Source organism: Staurois parvus, unplaced genomic scaffold, assembly GCF_062004578.1.
Source record: "Staurois parvus isolate SC_StPar_1 unplaced genomic scaffold, SC_StPar_1.0 ptg000106l, whole genome shotgun sequence".
Lineage (NCBI taxonomy): Eukaryota > Metazoa > Chordata > Amphibia > Anura > Ranidae > Staurois > Staurois parvus.
In genome coordinates, this window is record NW_028317902.1 from 9060541 (window position 1) to 9080857 (window position 20317).

General features: G+C 40.4%; 1 protein-coding gene across 1 annotated transcript in view; it reads right to left on the reverse strand.

Moving 5' to 3' along the window:
• VAMP4 (vesicle associated membrane protein 4) overlaps positions 1–20317 on the reverse strand; it is a 79371-nt gene that overhangs the window by 12864 nt on the left and 46190 nt on the right. Inside the window, exon 5 of the mRNA XM_089671560.1 lies at positions 510–610. Coding sequence (XP_089527686.1) covers positions 510–610 — 101 coding nt within the window. The remainder of the gene's footprint in view (positions 1–509; positions 611–20317) is intronic.

The following is a 20317-nucleotide window of genomic DNA, read 5'->3' on the forward strand; positions in this document are numbered from 1 at the left end:
TTCTGCAGTTCCCCAATGTTCTTTTTGTGAATTGGTGCCCAAAACTGAACTGCATATTCCAGATGAGGTCTTACTAATGATTTGTTCCGGGGTAATATGATATCTCTCTCTTTGGAGTCTATACCTCTTTTAATACAAGAGAGGATTTTGCTCGCTTTGGAAACCGCAGCTTGGCATTGCATGCCATTATTAAGCTTGTGGTCTACCAGAACCCCCAGATCGTTCTCCACCATTGATTCCCCCAGTTGTACTCTCCCTAGTATGTGAGGTTAAAGAATTGTTTACATTGTCTGGATCACAAGACTGGCTGAAATGAATTACAAATCCGTGTATTTGTAACTGTTTTCCTGTATTTTGGCTTTAATAAAGAAGCAGGTGTAGATCTTTCAACATTCCCTTTCCTTGTTACTAAATGGTGCAAGGAATGAGACTGAAACAAGATTAAATGTTAGTTTAAAGAACATGTTTAAACTGCTAGATAGCAGTTAATATTTTACATTTATTCTCACCTGACTTGTCTTGTAGTTCATCCAACCTCTCTCCTCGTTCTATCACCTTGGTGATGTTCTCTTGCATTACACCAATCACTTCATCCACCTGGTTCTGTGCACTGCAAACATACACAGTTTGCATCAGATCAACATAAATCATATGAAAGTTAGAGACTTTGAGCTGCAACATAATCTGTTTTTATTAAGGTATATGTTGTTTCCATGTGTTTTGATTTATATGGTCTTTCTGAAACAACCTAAAGCTATCCATCCTAAACAGAACAGTCAATATAAAATAATTTAATAAATGTATACATTGACTTAAAAACATTCATGCAATCCCCATAAGGTACAATTTTTTTTATAACAGAAATTGTTTAGATAATGAAAAACAAATGACTGTCAGATGACACGGATCAACACAAAAGACCCGGAAAACACAAAAGGTTGTTTTTCCATTTTATCATTTCATTCTAATTATTTCCTTCACATTGACCAAAAAGAGGACTTTTGGCAGATTCCCTTCTGTCGCTCCATGATTGTCCTGCCTCATTACAATCTGCAAAGGAAAAGATTAAAACTGGGTACCACAGCTGGATCCAAGTAGTTTGGGAAAATGAGGTATGGGCCAAATACATGCCAGCTGTTCCTGAATAACCAAATCTAGGCATGCATGGACTGTTAGAGCTAAAAAGGGTTTACCACATCTGATACACATCTTGCATTTACTGTTATTCTCCATAATTACTTTAATGTTTATTAAACTAAAAATGGACAATTGATTGGGGGGAAAATTAAACTTCATTTAAACCATTTATCAGTGGGTTTTAGAAAATAAGAAATATCACATATGAAAAAAATATTCTGGACTAGCACTATGAAGTGTAGTTCTTTCCCTCACTCTTAACCTTTAAGACATCCAAGCAGTTCAGGGCAGACAAATGCTACCAGGCCCAAGAAAACAGCAGAGAACTAAGGATTTCCTGCAGCACAAAGAGCCACCTGAAGGCTATTATGGCTAAGATGGTATTAGATTAGGCTGCAACATTTACCTGGTAGTTTTTAGCATATGTGTGAATAGGAAACAAGGTGGCAGACTTCTGGGGAATCTGGCAAAAAGTCCAAGAATCTACCACAGATTTTAGAAGTATGCTTCTTGACAAGAGAGGTTGGAATCCAATCCTTGAGACTATAAACTTGGATGATGGTTTTCCTGAGCCACCTAGAAATGGTAGAATAAGGTGTTGATGCACCCTTAAGGGTTCTATCCAGGGTTACTAAAAAGGAATCGGTCCTTCCTGAAATGACAGTGGCAGAGAAACAGACACAGCCCAAAACACAGCCAGCCAATAGATGGAAAGGTACTTTTGGTGAAATGGTGCTGGACATAGAGACGGAAAAACAAAGTCCTGGTTGAGGTGAAAGCCAGAAACAACCTTAACCTCCCTGGCGAACCGGATATTGTATGTACTCTCCAGCGCCTCAGGATATGCACAGCCAAAAGGGAAGCCAAGGGTACCAGGACAGCGACAACTAAAGGAAATGCTTCAGGGGTGCAGCCCTCCTCAGATGGGGAAACCAGCCACTGGATAGAGAGAAAACAGGTGGCGCACACACCTAGTGCATTATCCAAGGTTTATTTTTGGAGTGAAAGAATAATAAAAACATACTCACAGACGAAGCATGTATCTAAAAAGCATAGAAAAATGACAATGGCCACAATGGCAGGCAAGGTGTTCTCACTGTCAGAGAGGTCAAATGACTGACGCGTTTCGGAGACGAATCCCTTTCCTCAGAGCTGATGACCAACCTCTGATGCTGATGTATGATGAATGGAAAGTAAGAGCCTTGCTGTTGATGCCTGACTGGGAGGGTGTGGGAGTGTGCTTTATGCCTGTGGGGAAATGGCTGCTGGAATTTCTATGCTTTTTAGATACATGCTTCGTCTGTATGTTTTTATTATTCTTTCACCCCTACAATAAACCTTGGATAATGCACTAGGTGTGTGCGCCACCTGTTTTCTCTCTCTCTCTCTCTTTAACCTCCCTGGCGGTCTGATTATGTCAGTATTTTTGAACATCAAAGAGGTACATTGTTTTGCATGGAAATTTGATGTTTTATATTGTAGGCCTGTAATTCTTAGGAATAACTCACTTAAATCTGTCCAAACAAGAGTCTAGTAAACATCCAGGGTATGATAAAGTTTGAAACACGAAATCATAAATTATAATATAATAATTATAAAAAATAATACATTTAAGTCAATTTAATTAAATAATGTAATCAAACCAAAAGCACTGAAATTTGACGAAACAAGGGTACAATATTACTAGACACTGCATATTGTTTTAATAAACATCCCGGGTATGAAAAATATTGAAACATGGGACTGCACAAAGTCTGACCTCACAATCAGGCGCTGCTCAGTCGCAGAATCGTCGCTGTCATCACTTTCAGTGTCTGATGACGAATTTCCCCACGAATCACTATTGCTCAACTCTGCAAGTGATTCTAATTCACTATCACTGTTCTCTAGCTGGTCTAAAACCGCTTTTGACCTAAAGGACGCTTTTTGGATGCCATGGAAGTTCTCAAGTTTCCAGGCAGAAAGAACAATAAAAGTGCAGGCAGGACACTGGACAAAGCATTAGGGACAACATTTAGGTGAAATGGTTTGATACAGTAATGTAATCCTAACAGATTACAAAGTATTGTGTATATGTCATGTTTTATTTACTTTTTTGACTCTCCCACTGGTTCCGCCCCCCTGCATCACGGGGCTCGCAGGGAAGGGAGCCTGGAAGATGGATGCCAGCATCGGCTGGAGGACACAGGAGGACATCAGGGGACAAGGTAAATTACACTACAGTGTAATTCCGAGTGTGGCTCGGATTACCGCTTTTGGTACTGAAAATTAGCCCCCGAGCCACAATCAGGATTACCGCCAGGGATGTTAAGCAAGAAGTAATTTCTGTGCCTGGAACCAGAAAAGGTGGAACCAGAAAAGGTTCTATTCAGGATATGGCCACCAGTTCAGACACTCATCTTGCAAAGGGGATGGCTACAACAAACACCACCTTGTGGACAAGGAATATCTCTAATTGGCTCAGACGGTGGTTTCTGAAGCACAGACAGAACCAGGTTTTGATTCTATGGAGGCAAATGGAAATGGACAGGGGGAGCTACATAGGATACTACTTGAACAAAGGTTCTAATCAGAGAGCGAGAGTACTATACAAATGTCTTAATCAGAGAGTGAGAGGCTAGTGATCTCCGAAAAAGAATAGAAGAGGCAAACATCTTAACCCTGATATTATGGAGGATCACCTTTCAGCAGGACAACGACCCTAAATATACAGCCAGAGCTATAATGGAATGGTTTAGATCAAAGTACATTCATGTGCTAGAATGGCCCAGTGGAAGTCCAGACCTAAATCCAATTGAGAATCTGTGGTAAGACTTGAAAATTGTTGTTCACAGACGCTCTCCATCCAATCTGACAGAGCTTGAGCTATTTTGCAAAAAAGAATGGGCAAAGATTTCACACTCTAGATGTGCAAACTGGTACAGACATACCCAAAAAGACTTGCAGCTGTAATTGCAGCGAAAGGTGGATCTACAAAGTATTGACTCAGGGGGGCTGAATGCACCCACAATTTTCAGATATTTATTTGTAAAGAATTTTGAAAACCATTTCTCATTTTCCTTCCACTTCACAATTATGTGCTACTTTGTGTTCGTTTATCACATAAAATCCCAATAAAAATACATTTACATTTTTTATTGTAACATGACAAAATTTAGAAAATTTCAAGGGGTATGAATACTTTTTCAAGGCACTGTACAGCCATAATTCAAATTTAACTCTAAATTAAAGCTGTAAAAGTTTTTAATGTGTCGTGTGACGTTTGGTATCTATTTACTAAACCCATCCCATCTTTTATACTTCATAAAAAATGGGTAATATATTGTGTTTGTGTACACTACAATTCATTTTAATGTGATTTTTCCTAAAACAAATTTTATTCAAAGCAGAACTAAACTGTATCTAAGCACCACAAGCTGAAAAACGCTAATTTAATTCATTTCTAATATTCAAAGCAAACTAACTCTTCCATCCATGCTTTATTTTGTCTAGAAATCACTTTGAAAACCCCCCTCCCCTAGAATTTCTAGCCATGGTAAGAGCAGATAATAATGTAGCATTTTCTTTCTGGAACCCATCTGTACTTACAATTGTACACAAAAGTTTGCATACCCTGGCAGAAAGTCTTTTATTTAACTGCTTGACCTCCAGGTCTTTTTCTGACACTTTTGTGTACCTATAAAAATCATTATTTTTTGCTAGAAAATTATTTAGAACACCCAAATAGTATATTTTTAAAGCAAAGACCCTAGAGAATAAAATGGTGGGTTTTGCAATTTTTTATGTCACACGGTATTTGCGCAGCGGTTTTTTAAGCACAACTTTTCGTCAAAAATACTTTTTAGGATAAGTTCACCTTTTTAGCTTCCTGCCAGAATGTCTGCTTGCTCGCACATCCTGTATGGCAAGCAGATATTCTGACAGTATAGCCTCCATTAGACCCAGAGGACTGCACCCACCTATCCAATTTAAGGGGACTTTGGAGTATCCTGATTACAACCAGCTTACACCTTAGAATCCATCTACCCACAGAGGAGAAGCACCAGATCCCTGCTATCACCCCATGATGACCATTTGATGACATCAGGATATATTTATAACGCGCATTAATTTGAGCTTTTTGGTGAGTGCGCATTGCTTATACACCTATATTCACCTTCTCCAGGAAGACACAGGAGTAATGAGCACCTTGGTCACCTGATGAACCTATTTATGATTTATTATGATCAGTGATACTTGATCTTATTTTATCATCATACGTTACGTTTATTACTTTATTAGTGCCGCACATCACTTTTATATTATTAATTTCAGGGTTATTTTGGTTACCTTGTGCTTGGCTGCTTCCACTTTTAAAGTGATTTGTGCGCTCACATTTACCTATTTTACATATATTCTGACAGGTCTGCAGGAGACCTGCATGGCATCAGCAATCTACTGATTGCTGGTGCAATACTTTCCAGGGTCCTGTAGACAAAAATAATAAATGCACATTTTTTTTTACCTGCAGGAAAATGTGCATTTATTATTTTTGTAAAAAAGGTGAACTTATCTTTTAAAAGCAAAAAAAAAAAAAACACAATACAAAACCACATTTTTAAAAAAAAAAGTTACAAATGTCACGCTGAGTAAATAGATACCATAAAATTGCACACACATTTTACTATCCATAGGCAACACTTTAAAAGCCTTTCCAGGTTACCACTTTAGATTTACAAAGGAGATCTAGTGCTAGAGTTTCTGCCCATGATCTGACGTTTGCAATGATACCTCACATGTGGGCCGATCACTATTTGTGCATGTACGGGCCTGATACATGCGTACGCCTTTGCGCGAAACCACCGGGGGAGGGGAGAACTTTAAAAAAAAAATTATTTATTTTACATTTTTTATCTTCACACTGTTGCTTTAAATTTTTATGTTATTTTTATTGCTGTCACAAGGAATGTAAACATTCTTGTGACAGCAATAGGAATGTGACAGGTACTCTTTATGGAGGGATCTATAACATTGGTGTTTTTGAATGCTTTCAGTTTTTAAAAATGGTGCAGATTAATTCAGAGTAAACTGGAAGTGATGTCAGGTCCCGACCTTGTTCAGTTGTCTGGCCAGCTGGCAGACACGCCAGCTGTTCTCTCGGGTCTCCCGATGGCATGGGAGAGCATGAAAGAGCCACAGAGGGTGGCGGGAGGGGGGCTGACGTCCCTTCCCACTGCTTGTAAAAGCAATTGAGGGGCTAGTTAGCCACTCCGACTGCTTTTCAAAGAGAGCCGACCAGCAGCTATAAAAAATGGTACCGGGTTGGATACGTGCAGCTGCAGGCATCATCCCGGTATAACTGCTTGAAGTTCAGTAACATATGGATACATCGCTGTTACGCAAGTGGATAGTGACCATATGAAGCCATTTATTCTCACATAGTTGTCTGGATACTTTTTAAAATCACAATAACAGAAATCATCCAAATGGCCCTAATCAAAAGTTTATATACTCTGGAATGTTTGGGCTTCGTACAGACACACAAGATGACACACACAGGTTAAAATGGCAATTAAAAGGTTAATTTTCTACATCTGTGGATATTGCTATTGAAGTTTGTGTATAAATAGTCAATGAGTTTATTAGCTCTCATGTGGATGCACTGGATGCACTGAACAGGCTAGATACTGAAGCATGGGGAGCAGATAAGCACTGTCAAAGACCTGCATAACAAGGTAATGGAATTTTATAAAGATGGAAAAGAATATAAAAAGTTAGCCAAAGCCTTTGCATATGCCAGTCAGTACTGTTCAATCGCTTATTAAGAAGTGGAAAATTTGGGGATCTTTTGATACTAAGCCAAGGTCAGGTAGACAAAGAAAAATTGAAGCCACAACTGTCAGAAGAATTGTTTGGGATACAAAGAAAAACCCACAGGTAACCTAAGGAGAAATACAGGCTGCTCTGGAAAACAATGGTGTAGTTATGTCAAGGAGCACAATACAAGGATACTTGAACAAAATGAGCTGAATGGCTGCGTTGCCAGAAAGAAGCCTTTACAGAGCCAATGCCATAAAAAAAGCCTGGTTACAATATGCCCGACAACACATTGACACGCCTTTACAGCTTCTGGTACACTGTAATCTGGAGTGACAAGACCAAAATAGAGCTTTATGGTCACAGCCATCCCCATTGCGAAGCATGGTGGTGGCTCACTGATGTTTTGATGAATACAGCATGTTATCAGAAAATGCTGGCAGACAGTTTGCATTCTTCAGCATGAAAGCTGCGCATGGGACACGCTTTGACTTTCCAGCACAACAATGACCCTAAGCACAAGGCCAAGTTGACCCTACAGTGGTTACAGCAGTAAAAGTGAAGGTTCTGGAGTGGTCATCACAGTCTCCTGACCTTAATATCATCGATTCAGTCTGGGGAGATCTCAAACGTGCGATTCATGCAAGGCAAGCAAAGACTTTGCATGACCTGGAGGCGTTTTGCCAAGATGAATGGGCAGCTATACCACCTGCAAGAATTCAGGGTCTCATAGACAACTATTACTAAAGACTGCGCACTGCCATTGATGCTAAAGGGGTCAATACACAGTATGGAGAACTAAGGGTATGCAGACTTTTGAACAGCGGTCATTTCATTTGTTTACTTGTTGCCATGTTTTGTTTTATGATTGCGCCATTTTGTTATGACCTACAAATGAATATGAATCCCTTAAGAAATAAAAGAAATGTGTTTTGCCTCACTCATGTTTTCTTTTAAAAATGGTACATATTGTATATATTCTCCATGGGTATGCTAACGTCTGAGTACGATTGTAGTTCAAACATGCTCTCAGGAGGATGCACTTAGGTGTGAAAACCTGTCCTCCCGGGATGTCCATGCCCATGAAGACTCCTGGGATGTATGACATGATTTTGGCCTGAGCCAGAAACCAGTAAGCAACTGAAGATATGTAATAAAAAAAAGTTTAAAACAAGTAAAAATAATTAACCTTCCTATCTATTTAACTGCTTTCCCGCCACCCTATAGAAAAAATACTGCTACAGGACGGCAGGGCTGTGTAAAATCTCACACACACACACACGATTTTGCATTACCGGGTAGGGGTCGTGCTCACCCGACTCACACCGCCATTGGCTGTCAATCACCGAGTCCCGGCTGGTGATTCCCCGCCGGCACCCGGCGATTGCCAAGTATCACTGATGGGGAAGAGAGCTGTACGCAAACAATACAGATCTCTCCGGTCAGCTCCTGCACATTGCTTTGTATTGCTTACTCAGTGAAACAGACACACAGTAACACAGCACGCAGTTAACCCTTTGATTGCCCCAGATGTTAACCCCTTCCTGGCCAGTGCCATCAGTACAGTGTTAGTGCTTTTTATTAGCACTGATCACTGTATTAGCGTCACTGAGGATGTCAGTGACAGTCCCCCCCCCCAGTGTCAGAATGTATTTTAGCAGAATACATTTAGGCCTAAATTTATGACGAAATTTGATTTTTAAAATTTTTGGACATGTTTAATAACAAAAAGTCCAAAATATTGTTTTTTTCTCAAAATTGGGGGTATTTTTTTGTTTATAGTGCAAAAAATAAAAACACACAGGCAATCAAATACCGCAGAAAGAGAGCTCTATTTGTGAGAAAAAAGGACATAAATTTCATTTGGGTGCAGTGTTGCATGACCGCACAATTGTCAGTTAAAGTAATGCAGCAGTATATCGCAAAAAATGGCCTGGTTAGGAACAGAGGTAAATCCTCTGGAGGGCAAGTGGTTAATAATGCCCCTTTCACACGGGGCTGATTACTTTCCAATCAGCAGGGGATTCACTCACAGATCCACTGCTGATCAGAGCAGAATGGGTGGATGACACATCCATGTCTGCTCAGTTTCTGCAGAGCGGACACGGACAGAGCCCTCTCTGCTCTATGGGAGGCATGGAGTACACAGATGCTGTCCATTTACACCCCACTATCCTCCGATCTGCTCTACCAAAACTGACAAGGATGGATCCCCGGATGCAGAGGCAGGCAAGTGTAAATGGACTTCAACCTCTCCAGAGGGATGAATGGACCTTCTGATCAGGTCCATCTGAAAAACTGACAAACTGAAAAACTTGAGCCGGTCCATAGGGATGAATGGACCTTCTGATCAGGTCCACCTGAAAAACTGGGAGGCGGACCTGATCAGAAGAGTTGTGTAAAAGGGACCTAAGGATTTAAAATTATTCCTGTGAACTGAGATAATTCAGTTCCATTTTAAAAAACATTTGAGCAAATACTGTGTAACACAGAATATTGAAACTACCATTTTTTGCTTTCAAAGAATATGTAATTGTTAGATTTTAATGTGTGTGCTATAAATGAAAAAAATGCTCCAGATCTGAAGTGGTTAAACTAAACATAAAGAGTAATGTATGCTGCATGCTATTTCTGGCAACTAGATCAGTTCAACCAGGTTAGGAAATATTTGCCTAAGTGCAATTTGCAGTTAGTTCTCCCTGGCTCAGAGCTTGAAGACACTTATTTGTGACCAAGGGTCAGAAGTCAAATACCAGCATTAAATAAAAGGAAAGTGGGGAGATCCCGACCTTTGATTTATACCCTTCACAGTTTCCTTTAAACACCAACTGTTAGGCATGACTACCATATCAAATAGCCACTACTACATAACCTAAGTAACTGCGGCTAAATGAACTGTGTCGGCCATTGATGAAAGCAGAAAGTGATGCACATGTCTAACCAATTTACTGGATTGAAAATGGAAGCTTTTTTTTGTTAAAGAATAAGTTCACCTTTTTGATAAAAAAATTAATCAACATTTTTTGCAGGTAAAAACGTGTATTACTTTTTTCCCCTAAGGAGCCTGCAGAGCATTGCACCCATGATCAGCAGATTGCGGGTGCAAAGACAGGCTCCTGCAGATTCTCAGGGTAGGGGTCTGCCGATACCTCATACGAGTAGGCAGTTACTTAAGAGCAGAAAGATCAATGAACTACGAGACTGATTACCAGCACCCTTGTAGTTCATTGAGAACTACAAGCCATCATCCACAACGGCTGAAGGCAGTTGTAGTCTATAAGTTCACAGGAAACTGAGAATGAATGATGCAGCCATGTGGGCAGAACCCCACATCGTTTTCATATTTTGACAGCAGGTGTGGGGACAAGATCTCCCACCCACTGTCATGAGGGGGGTTTTGGGGGGAGAAGCTACAGATGATGGAACATGTTACATGTTCTATCTTAAAACCTGGTGGAACATGTAACGTACTGGATCTAGGAATCACTTCCCTATATACAAAAATACAAAGATGTATAAGGGTTCATGCACACAAAGTATACTAGACATTTTTTATGCCTTGTGTAAATCTCCTGGCCATTTTCACCTGAATGACAGACTGTACTGCGCCATACTCTTGGAAACGCTGATGCTTCTTTTCAATGTATTTCCTGAGTGAAACTTCCACATAGAAGTATCAGCGTCTACAAAAGTAAGGCTATGTACAGCCATGCACTTAAATGGCAGGTTGTATGCGGCACGTGCATTTCCCTGGCTGTGAGAAAGAGCAGGGAGATTTATGCCAGACAAAGAATGCCTAATATAGTCTTTGTGCATGAACCCTTAAAGGGGAGCTCCACCCAAAAGGGGAAGTTCCGCTTTAAGGACTGCTCCCCCGCTCCCCATTAAGGATTGGCACCTTTGGGGAGCTGGGGGGGAGCGGGTACCTGAATTTGAGAGGTACCCGCTCCCACTTCCAGTCCGATTGCCTAGGTGATCGGAAATGGAAAGTGTCCTCCCTCCCTGTAGTCTTTTGGGACACGTGACAGGTCCCAGAAGACTACAGGACCATTCACAAAGCGCAGCTCTACTTGCGCATGCGCAGCTGCAAGCTATCACAGCCGGGTACCCACACTGAAGATGCCAGCCTCCTGGAATACAGAACGGCCGGTAAAACAAGCTGCGGGGGACACACCACGGGACCGAGGGACAGGTGTCTGTTTTTAAAAGTCAGCAGCTACAGTTTTTGTAGCTACTGACTTTTATTTTTTGATAGGTCGAGTAGAACTCCGCTTTAACCATTAGCCACCCGGCCAATAGCCATTTGGTGGCTGGAAAAATGCTGTAGATTTCTGGGTGAACGCTATATGGCGTACTCCCGGGCATGTGCAGTTTGCACGCTTGCAGAGCCGCGCAGCGGCGTGATCTGTCACCGGCCGTGTACCTCGGACACGGCGATGACAGATCTGAGTACCGGCCCCCATTGCCGGTACCATGTGACCTGCTGTGACCAATCACAGCAGGTCACATGACAGTTGTATACAATGGATGGCTTCATTCATGCCATCCATTGTATACTAGTGTCCAGCTGTGAATGGTCACAGCAATCACATGCACATGTCATGTGATTAGCTGTGGCCAAATCACAGCTAAGCACAAAAAAAAAAAACCCTGAATGAATCGATGTCATTCAGGTAAATGCTTGCTTATAGCAAAGTAATTCTTTGCTATCAGCAAATTGTGTAAAAAAGAAAAAATACTGATCACTTCCCCAAAGTAGTACAATGTTACTATGGTATGTTACTATATGAAAAAAAAAATAAAAAAAATAAAAAAAAGTAATAAAAAATTAAAAATAATAAAAAAAAAATATATATATATTTTTTTTTTTTCATACAGTCAGTGTCCCTGATCACCGCCATGCCAGTTATATGATGACGCTGTACTGCACTGGTGACAGTATGTAAAAAAAAAAATAGAGAAAATAATTCTTTTAATTTTTTAATTTTCCGAAAAATTATGACAAAAAAACTTCAAAAAACTCGCCATTCCTCTTATGAAGTACGTCGGACTGTCTACTTTGCAAAAAGGGGTTATTTGGGGGATATCTGTACTGTTCTGACATTCTTGGACCTCAAGAAATTAGATTGGCTGTCAGTACTTCAGGATTGATCAATTTTCAGAGCTATACCATAGTTTGTGAACTCTATAACTTTCCTACAAACTAAAAAATACATCCTAATTTGGGTTATTTTCACCAAAGACATAAATTGGCCTAAATTTATGAAGAACAATTATTTATTTGCAAACTTTTATAACAGAAACAAAGAAAAGCGTGTTTTTTTTTTTCAAAATTTGCGGTCTTTTTTTGTTAATTTAGCAAAAAATAAAAACCCCGGCAGCGATTAAATACCACCAAAAGAAAGCTCTAGTTGTGTGAAGAAAATGATAAAATTTTAGTTTGGGTACAATGTCGTATGACAACGTAATTGTCATTCAAAGAGAGAGAGAGAGAGCGCTGAAACCTGAAAAATGGCCTGGGCAGGAAGGGGGTAAAATGCCCGGTATGGAAGTGGTTAATGTCGCCCTCCTGACACACATAGCAGGCACTAAAGCCCAATCAAAGCTTCCATATTTATTAGTGTAATGCAATCAGACTGCATGTACAGTGATAAATATAGCACAAAAAAAATGGAGCCAACTTTCAAAAATTCTGAATCAATGTATTATGATTGTCCCATACAAGGAAAATCCACCTGTTCCTCGTAGACATTTCACTCCATCAGAAACTTAGTCATAGAGTGACTCTCTAGAGAGCATCTATAGCTAAGCTCCTGATGGGGTGAAATATGTAAGAGTAGAAGTTGGATCTTCTTTGTATCGGATAGTAAAACATTTATTTTGGATTTCTGGAAGTTAATTGGCTACATCTTTGCTTTTTTGTGCCATAACGGTTAGTGGATCACAGACCATTTTTGAGCCCGTACCCTTCAGTCAGTAGAGTGGTGGTGGGAGGCCTAGAGTTAAGTGGTTGGGGTGATATGCATTTACCTAGGCCACTGAATTGTGTGTTAGAGCAGCAGTCAAGCTCTCCAGCATGCCGCCAGCACATGGTATTTTAACCCTTGCTGCAGCACGTTAAGTAAAATAAAGACAAGCATATTTATTACTGTATATTACAATATAGCCTGACTTCATTAGAGTAATAAATACAGAAGCTTTAACTGTTGTTAAAATGCCAATCCTATCTGTAAATACATACAACAGCTAATACCACTTGTGTGTGCAAGAAAGAAAACATTTGCATCTTTTTGCAGTTTTTCACAAAAAGGTTTGAGGTTACTGTTTATTGGCTAATTCTAGTCTGGGTAAACACAAAAAATGCAGTACATGCCTATGCCTGCAATACATGTGCAGTTGCCAATGTGTTGTCTTTTTAAAAACAATGCAAGTACAGAATACCCATTGATCCTGTCAGAAATTAAGTTAGTTTTCTGACAACATAGTGTCTGGTTCTCTGAAATCTACCACAGAACGCCTCCTTCTCTGCCATCTTCGGCCAAAAGGGGGGGGGGGGGGTGTTGTAGTCCAGCAGGGAAGATTTCAGACAGTGATGACACGTCAAACCTTTGGCAAACAATACATTCTCAGTGTTATACAGTGATTGCCTAGTGGAATTGTATGTCCTAATAGCATACCAGGACTAGCAGTACCCTAACCAACTGTAAATACATGTTTTAAGGTTTGAGGATCTGTAAATCAAGCTCCTGGAAGTGACCCATAATAGCAAAATTCAATTGTTCTCAAATGTACCATCCAACAAGTTTCTATAATCACTGCCACTGGCCTACCTTTTCCAACACATACACCTTACTACTGCTTAGTTAGACTACCCATCATAGCAATGAGTCAAAAAGGCAAAAGGGGTAGCCCAGACCCAGTGACCAAGAAAGTTGGTTTATAGACTAGAAAGATCTGGGGTTCAAGGGTTTGGGGCACTCTGCATAACATCAGAGGTGCTTGCTTTCCAGTGTCAGTGCGGTTTTATACTCAGAAGTAAGAACTTTAAGATCTTTAATGAAAATATTACGGAGCACAAGGAAACAGGTTAAGTGTGGCACAGATGTTTTGAAGGAGCACATTTTTCACAGCTCTGTAATTGTAAAAACATCCTGCTTTGACTTAGTCACAGAATGGGTTTTATTTGCATTCCATGAACTTCTTCCAAAAGACACACGTAGAGGATTGCGAAGAAGGAATTTGTAACACAATAGCAAGCTCATTTCTGGCTGGGAAGAGGATAAAGAAATATTGCCGGTGGACAGAAAGCATCTAAACTGCACATCCCAAAGAAAATAGCATTTAAATATATTAAGCCTTAAAAATACTCAGTTGTCTACAATTTACACCTGAAAGCTTGGTTAAATAAATCGGATCAACCATAAAAGTCTTGCATGGCAAAATAAAATCTTTGGTATGACTTTTTAAAGATTGGTGAAATAATTGCTTTTCATACTATCTCAGCATCCTGTTTCTGTGACACATTCACTACACCCTGTACATTTCACAGAGCCTGCCTTCTGACTTACAGAGGTGCTGAGAGGAGGAGTCTCAGGGGGAGGAGTCAGTACAGGAATCACTGTTTGCAGGTAGCAAGGTACCATGGTATATGTAGTAGAAACTGTAAGTAAAACAGGGGAGAAGCTGTAAAAGCGTGTAGAGAATTTTTTTTCTTCCTTTGAGGGAGTCACAGTCATGTGACGAAACACATCAGGGGCAGGGCCATGTACTGTCATCACATACAGGCAGAACTAGAAATGAGCTGTTGCACATATTATCAATAACATTTCTACTTAAGAGGGCAATATTTGTAATATTCTATGTGCACTGGAGTTTAGTGCACTATATTTGTGAGTGCTATTTTGTATTGTTTCAATAAACGGGGGATTGTTTTAAGACCTATTACACTATGAGAGCTGTTCTGTTTTCTCTGAGTAGATGTAGCTAGAGGAGGTACTGACAGTTGAAACAAAGATTAATATATCTGGTGAAAGCAAGAATATCTTTCCCATTTAAAGGGCAAGGCACTATTAGACCTGACTTTTCAGTGGGTCAAATCCAGAGGTAAGCAGTTTGTATGGATGGTGGCAGAGCACTTCAGTGGTGATTGTCACAACAAGAGTCTGCACATATAAGCACTCAGAAGAAGATGATTGTGGCACACAACATATGGTCACAATGGAAATCACTTACAGTTGCAAGAAAAAGTATGTAAACCCCTTGGGATTACGTGGAGTTTTGCATGAATTGGGCATAAAATTTGCTCTGAATGTCATCTAAGTCACAACAATAGAAGAACACAGTCTGCTGAACATAATACTACACAAACATTAGATGTTGCCATGGTTTAATTGCACACAACATGTAAACATTCACAGTGCAGGGAGGAAAAAGTGTGTAAGGGCCCTAGCTTAATGACTTCCCCCAGAGCTAATTGGAGCCAGGAGTGAGCCAACCTTGACTCCAATCAGTGTGATGATATTGGATGTGTTGCTGACAGCTGTCCTGCCCTTAAAAAACACACACCTGTTTTGGGTTTACTGGTTTCAAGAAGCACTGTCTGATGTGAACCATGCAAAGGTCACTGTCATCATGGTTTCAAATCATGCATTGCATGGAAGGTTCCCCTGCTCAAGTCATCACATGTCCAGGCCCGTCTGAAGTTTGCCAATGACCATCTAGATGATCCAGAGGAGGCATGGGAGAAAGTCATGTTGTCAGATGAGACCAAAGTAGAACTTTTTGGTCTAAACTTCACTCGTCGTTTTTGGAGGAAAAAGGATGATTTGCATCCCAAGAACACCATCCCTACTGTGAAGCATGGGGGTGGTAACATCATGCTTTGGGGTTGCTTTTCTGCGAAGGGGACAGGACGACTGCACTGTATTAAGGAGAGGATGAATGGGGCCATTTATTGTGAGATTTTGAGCAACAACCTCCTTCCCTCAGTCAGAGCATTGAAGATGGGTCGTGGCTGGGTCTTCCAACATGACAACGACCTGAAGCACACAGCCAGGATAACCAAGGAGTGGCTCTGTAAGAAGCATATAAAGGTTCTGGAGTGGCCTAGCCAGTCTCCAGACCTAAATCCAATAGAACATCTTTGGAGGGAGCTGAAGGTCCGTGTTGCTCAGCGACAGCCCTGAAACCTGACAGTTCTAGATATTTGTGTGGAGGAGTGGGCCAAAATCCCTGTTGCAGTGTGTGCAAACCTCGTCAAGAACTACAGGAAATGTTTGACCTCTGTAATTGCAAACAAAGGCTTCTGTACCAAATATTAACACTGATGTTCAAAATACTTGTGTTCAACAGTGCAAGACAAATTCTTTAAAAATCATACAATGTGATTTCTTGAATTTTGTTTTTTAAATTCTGTCTCTCAGAGTGGCAATGCACCTACAATGTGAATTTCAGACCCCTCCATGATTTCTAAGTGGGAGAACTTGCAAAATAGCAGGGTGTTCAAATACTTCTGTTCCTCACTGTATGGACGATATGTGTAACATGAGGGCATTAAAGCTCACCCTCTTTGCCACCACACGTTTTATGTACACACAAGGGGCAAATGCTTGTCTGCTATGCCTAAATCTCTGCTGCGCCAAGTAATGTTAAACCTGATCTAGAGGGATAAAAGTGTTTTTTCCATTTACCATGTAAAAGTAAATGACCTGAAATGATTGGGTGCCTTATTACTGGCTGCTGCTGTGTTTAGTAGAACTCTTACTTTTCTTAATCCTGGACAACAATAAACTTACATTTGCAGAATTGTACAGTCCCGGATCTGCTACACTGATCACAGTGGGTCACTTGCTGTACACAGTAACAGACAAGGTGTTCTGAGAATGGAGGTGATGTGGATGATGGTCCCAATCTTCCCTCCTCCAGTCTCAGAATGCACTGCATTCCATGAAAAGACAACATTTTGTGAATGGAAGGGGTGCCGAGCGAGAAACCCGCTATGATCAGTGCACTGGAAGTTCAGAATATACAGTGGTGTTCAGGCTAAACAAAAGTAAAGCTGGCCATACACTAGAAGAATGTCTATAGAAAATTTTTATTTTGTAAACATTCACTCAATTTCCTAATGGTTAGTGGAGTCCAATCAACGTTCCTTTTTGACAGCGTGATAAGAACATTCAAAAGGAGCTGGATGGAAACTTTTCCTCAAATGAACAATTTTCTAACCGTGTATGTGGTTTTGTTTGAATAAGCAAATGAATTTTTGTACAAAAAGAGCCTACAAAGCACAGCCGCAGCAGCCAGTAATGGGACACCCATCATTACAGGTAATTTATTTTTTCATGGAAAATGGCCAAAAAATTTTTGTCCCAGATTTCAGTTTTAACAGCCAGCCCGAAATAGGGCATCTCTGTACAGGTACAGCTGGGGGCTCACTGTCCACAGTTATGGGAATCCCCTTAAAATTGATACTAACTGCATCCAAAAAACACAGGGAGAATATAGCATATTTTAATATTATCATCATCACCATCTCTATTCCTGTTTACACAGCTGAAGAAATACAATATCCCATAAAGGGACCATTGAAACAAAAATCACAAAAAAAACAAAGGCAATACGCCATGTGTGAGGCAGGATGGAAGCACTTCTAAAATAACAAGTGAGACGTAGTGCTGTTGATTTACTAAAACTGGAGAGTGCAAAATCTGGTGTAGCTGTGCATGGCAGCCAATCAGCTTCTAACTTCAGCATGTTTATTAAAGCTTTAATAAAAAAAAGGAAAGAGACTGGATTCTATGCAGAGCTTCTCCAGATTTGCACTCTCCAGTTTTAGTAAATGAACCCCAAAGAGCCAGACTTTACAATCCCAATTCCAAAAAACTTGGGATGCTGTGTAAAATCTAGATAAAAACAGAATGCAGTGATTTGCAAATGTCATAACCCATATTTTATTCACAATAGAAAACATATCAAATGTTTAACCTGAGAAAATGTACCATTTTAGGAAAAAAAAACAAGATAACTTTCAAATTGAAGGCAGCAACAGTGCAACAAAAAGCTGGCGAAGTAGAACCCCAATTCCATATAGGTTGGGACAGGTTCATGTTTACCATGGTGTAGTATGTCCTCTGTAACCATATGGAGCTGAGGAGACCAGTTGCTGGAGTTTTGGAAGAAGAATGCTGTTCTTGCTTGAGCATATGCTTGAGCAAACCTGGATATCTCTCAACATTGATTGTGCTTTTCCAGACATGCAAGCTGCTCATTCCATGCACACCAATGCACCCCCATACCATCAGAGATGCAGACTTTTGAACTGAGTGCTGATAAGTTGTAAGGTCTCTCTACTCTTGGTTGCCAAAAAGATTGTCAAATTCATATTCTCCTGACCACAGAACAGTTTTCCACATTACAACAGACCATTTTAAATGAGCCTTGGCTCAGAGAAGACGGTGGGGTTTCTGGATCATGTTCAGATATGGCTTCTTCTTTGCATGGTAGAGCTTTACCATTTGTGGATGTCACAGCAAACTGTGTTCACAGACAGTGATTTTTGCAAGTATTCCTGAGTCCATGCAGTGATTACCATCTCAGAATCATGTCTGGTTTTTAATGCACTGCTGTCTGAAGGCCTGAAGATCATGGACATCTAAATATTGTGTTTTGGCCATGTCCCTTGTGCACAAGAGATTTCTCAAGATTCTCATAATTTTTTGATGACATTATATGCTGTAGATGATGTATTTAAAGTCTTTGCAATTTTATCTTGAGGAAAATTATTCTGAACAGTCTAACAATTTTTAGACGCAGCTTTACAGAAACTGGGAAACCTCTGCCCATCTTTACTTCTAACACACGGACTCTCTTAAATGCCCTTTTTATACCCAATCACGTTACTGACCTGTTGCCAATTAGCCTAATTAGTTACAAAATGTTCTTCCAGTTTCTTCGTGGTTTGTAACCTTTTTTGGAATTAGGGGTGTACAAGTGATGCCCACCAATCAAGCACAGCTTGCAATGATCTGGCTACCTAAGATCATGGGGTTGATGAGTAAAGTCTGACAATTCGCTTTTTTTATGATACATTAGGCACACAGCTAACACTGCCACACCTCTGAAAAGTGATCCACAGGGGATTGCTTTTTAGATGCGTTTGACAGGTGGTGGGCAAGCGATATGCTGCTTATTCACCATCTGCTTTAACTCTGTAAATGGTGCTCCATTCGCTTGAATAAGTCTCCCTTGCCTCCATTCAAATTCCCTTGCACCTTACGGAAGGGGGGGGGGGTAGAAAGGTGGAAAAAACCCATCACAACCACCTGTTTAAACCGCCCCAACAGCAACTGTAAATGTGGCCTTATGGACTGAATTACCATACAGCAGGTTCTCAATCTTCTTTGGCTAATTTAGCAACATCTATAGGTCTATTTGCCTTAGCCAGTTTCTATACAGCTGTTGTCAGGACCTGGTGAATGATCCAACTGTGACAGATTTTTTTGTCGGAGCCCTGACAGCTCTGCATTGACCTGCCCTTGGCAATTGAAGGGGAACCCTGCACCTCTCTGTTCTCTTTCATTTCAATAGCCCCCCCCCCAAAAAAAAAAAACACTATGGTTGCAGCTGGTGTGCAGGGGGTACATATTTTAGAAACTGCAACCATTTTTATACACAGTCCCTCCATTTTCAGGGGCTCAAATGTACTTGGACAAATGAATATAATCATAAATAAAATGTTCATTTTTAATATTTTGTTGAGAATCCTTTACTGGCAATGACTGCCTGAAGTCTGGAACCCATGCACATTACCAAAGACTGGATTTCCTCCTTTCTGATGCTTTGCCAGGCTCTAACCGCAGCTGTCTCCAGTTGTTCTTTGTTTGGGGGTCTTTCTGCCTTTAGTTTTACCTTCAGCAAGTGAAATGCATGCTCAATTGGGTTGAGATAAGGTGATTGACTGCGCCATTGCAGAATATTCCACTTCTTTTCCTTTAAAAGCTCCTGGGTTGCTTTTGCAGTGTGTTTTGGATCATTGTCCATCTGTACTGTGAAGCTTTTTTAGATGTTTGTTGGCAAAGTCTAATCTGACTTTTGTATTCTTCAGGCTTAAGAATGGTTTACACCTTGTGGTGAACCCTCTCTATATGCTCTCATGAAGTCTTCTCAATTGTAGACTTTGACAATGATACGCCCACCTCCTGGAGGTCCTTCACTTGTGTGGATGTTGTGAATGGGTTTTTCTTTACCATAGAGAGGATCCTGCGATCATCCCCCACTGTTATCTTCTGTGGACGTCCATGCCTTTTTATTTTGCTGAGCTCACCAGTGCATTCTTCTTTCTTCAGAATGTACCAAACCGTTTTTGAAGCCTTACAATGGCCTGTTT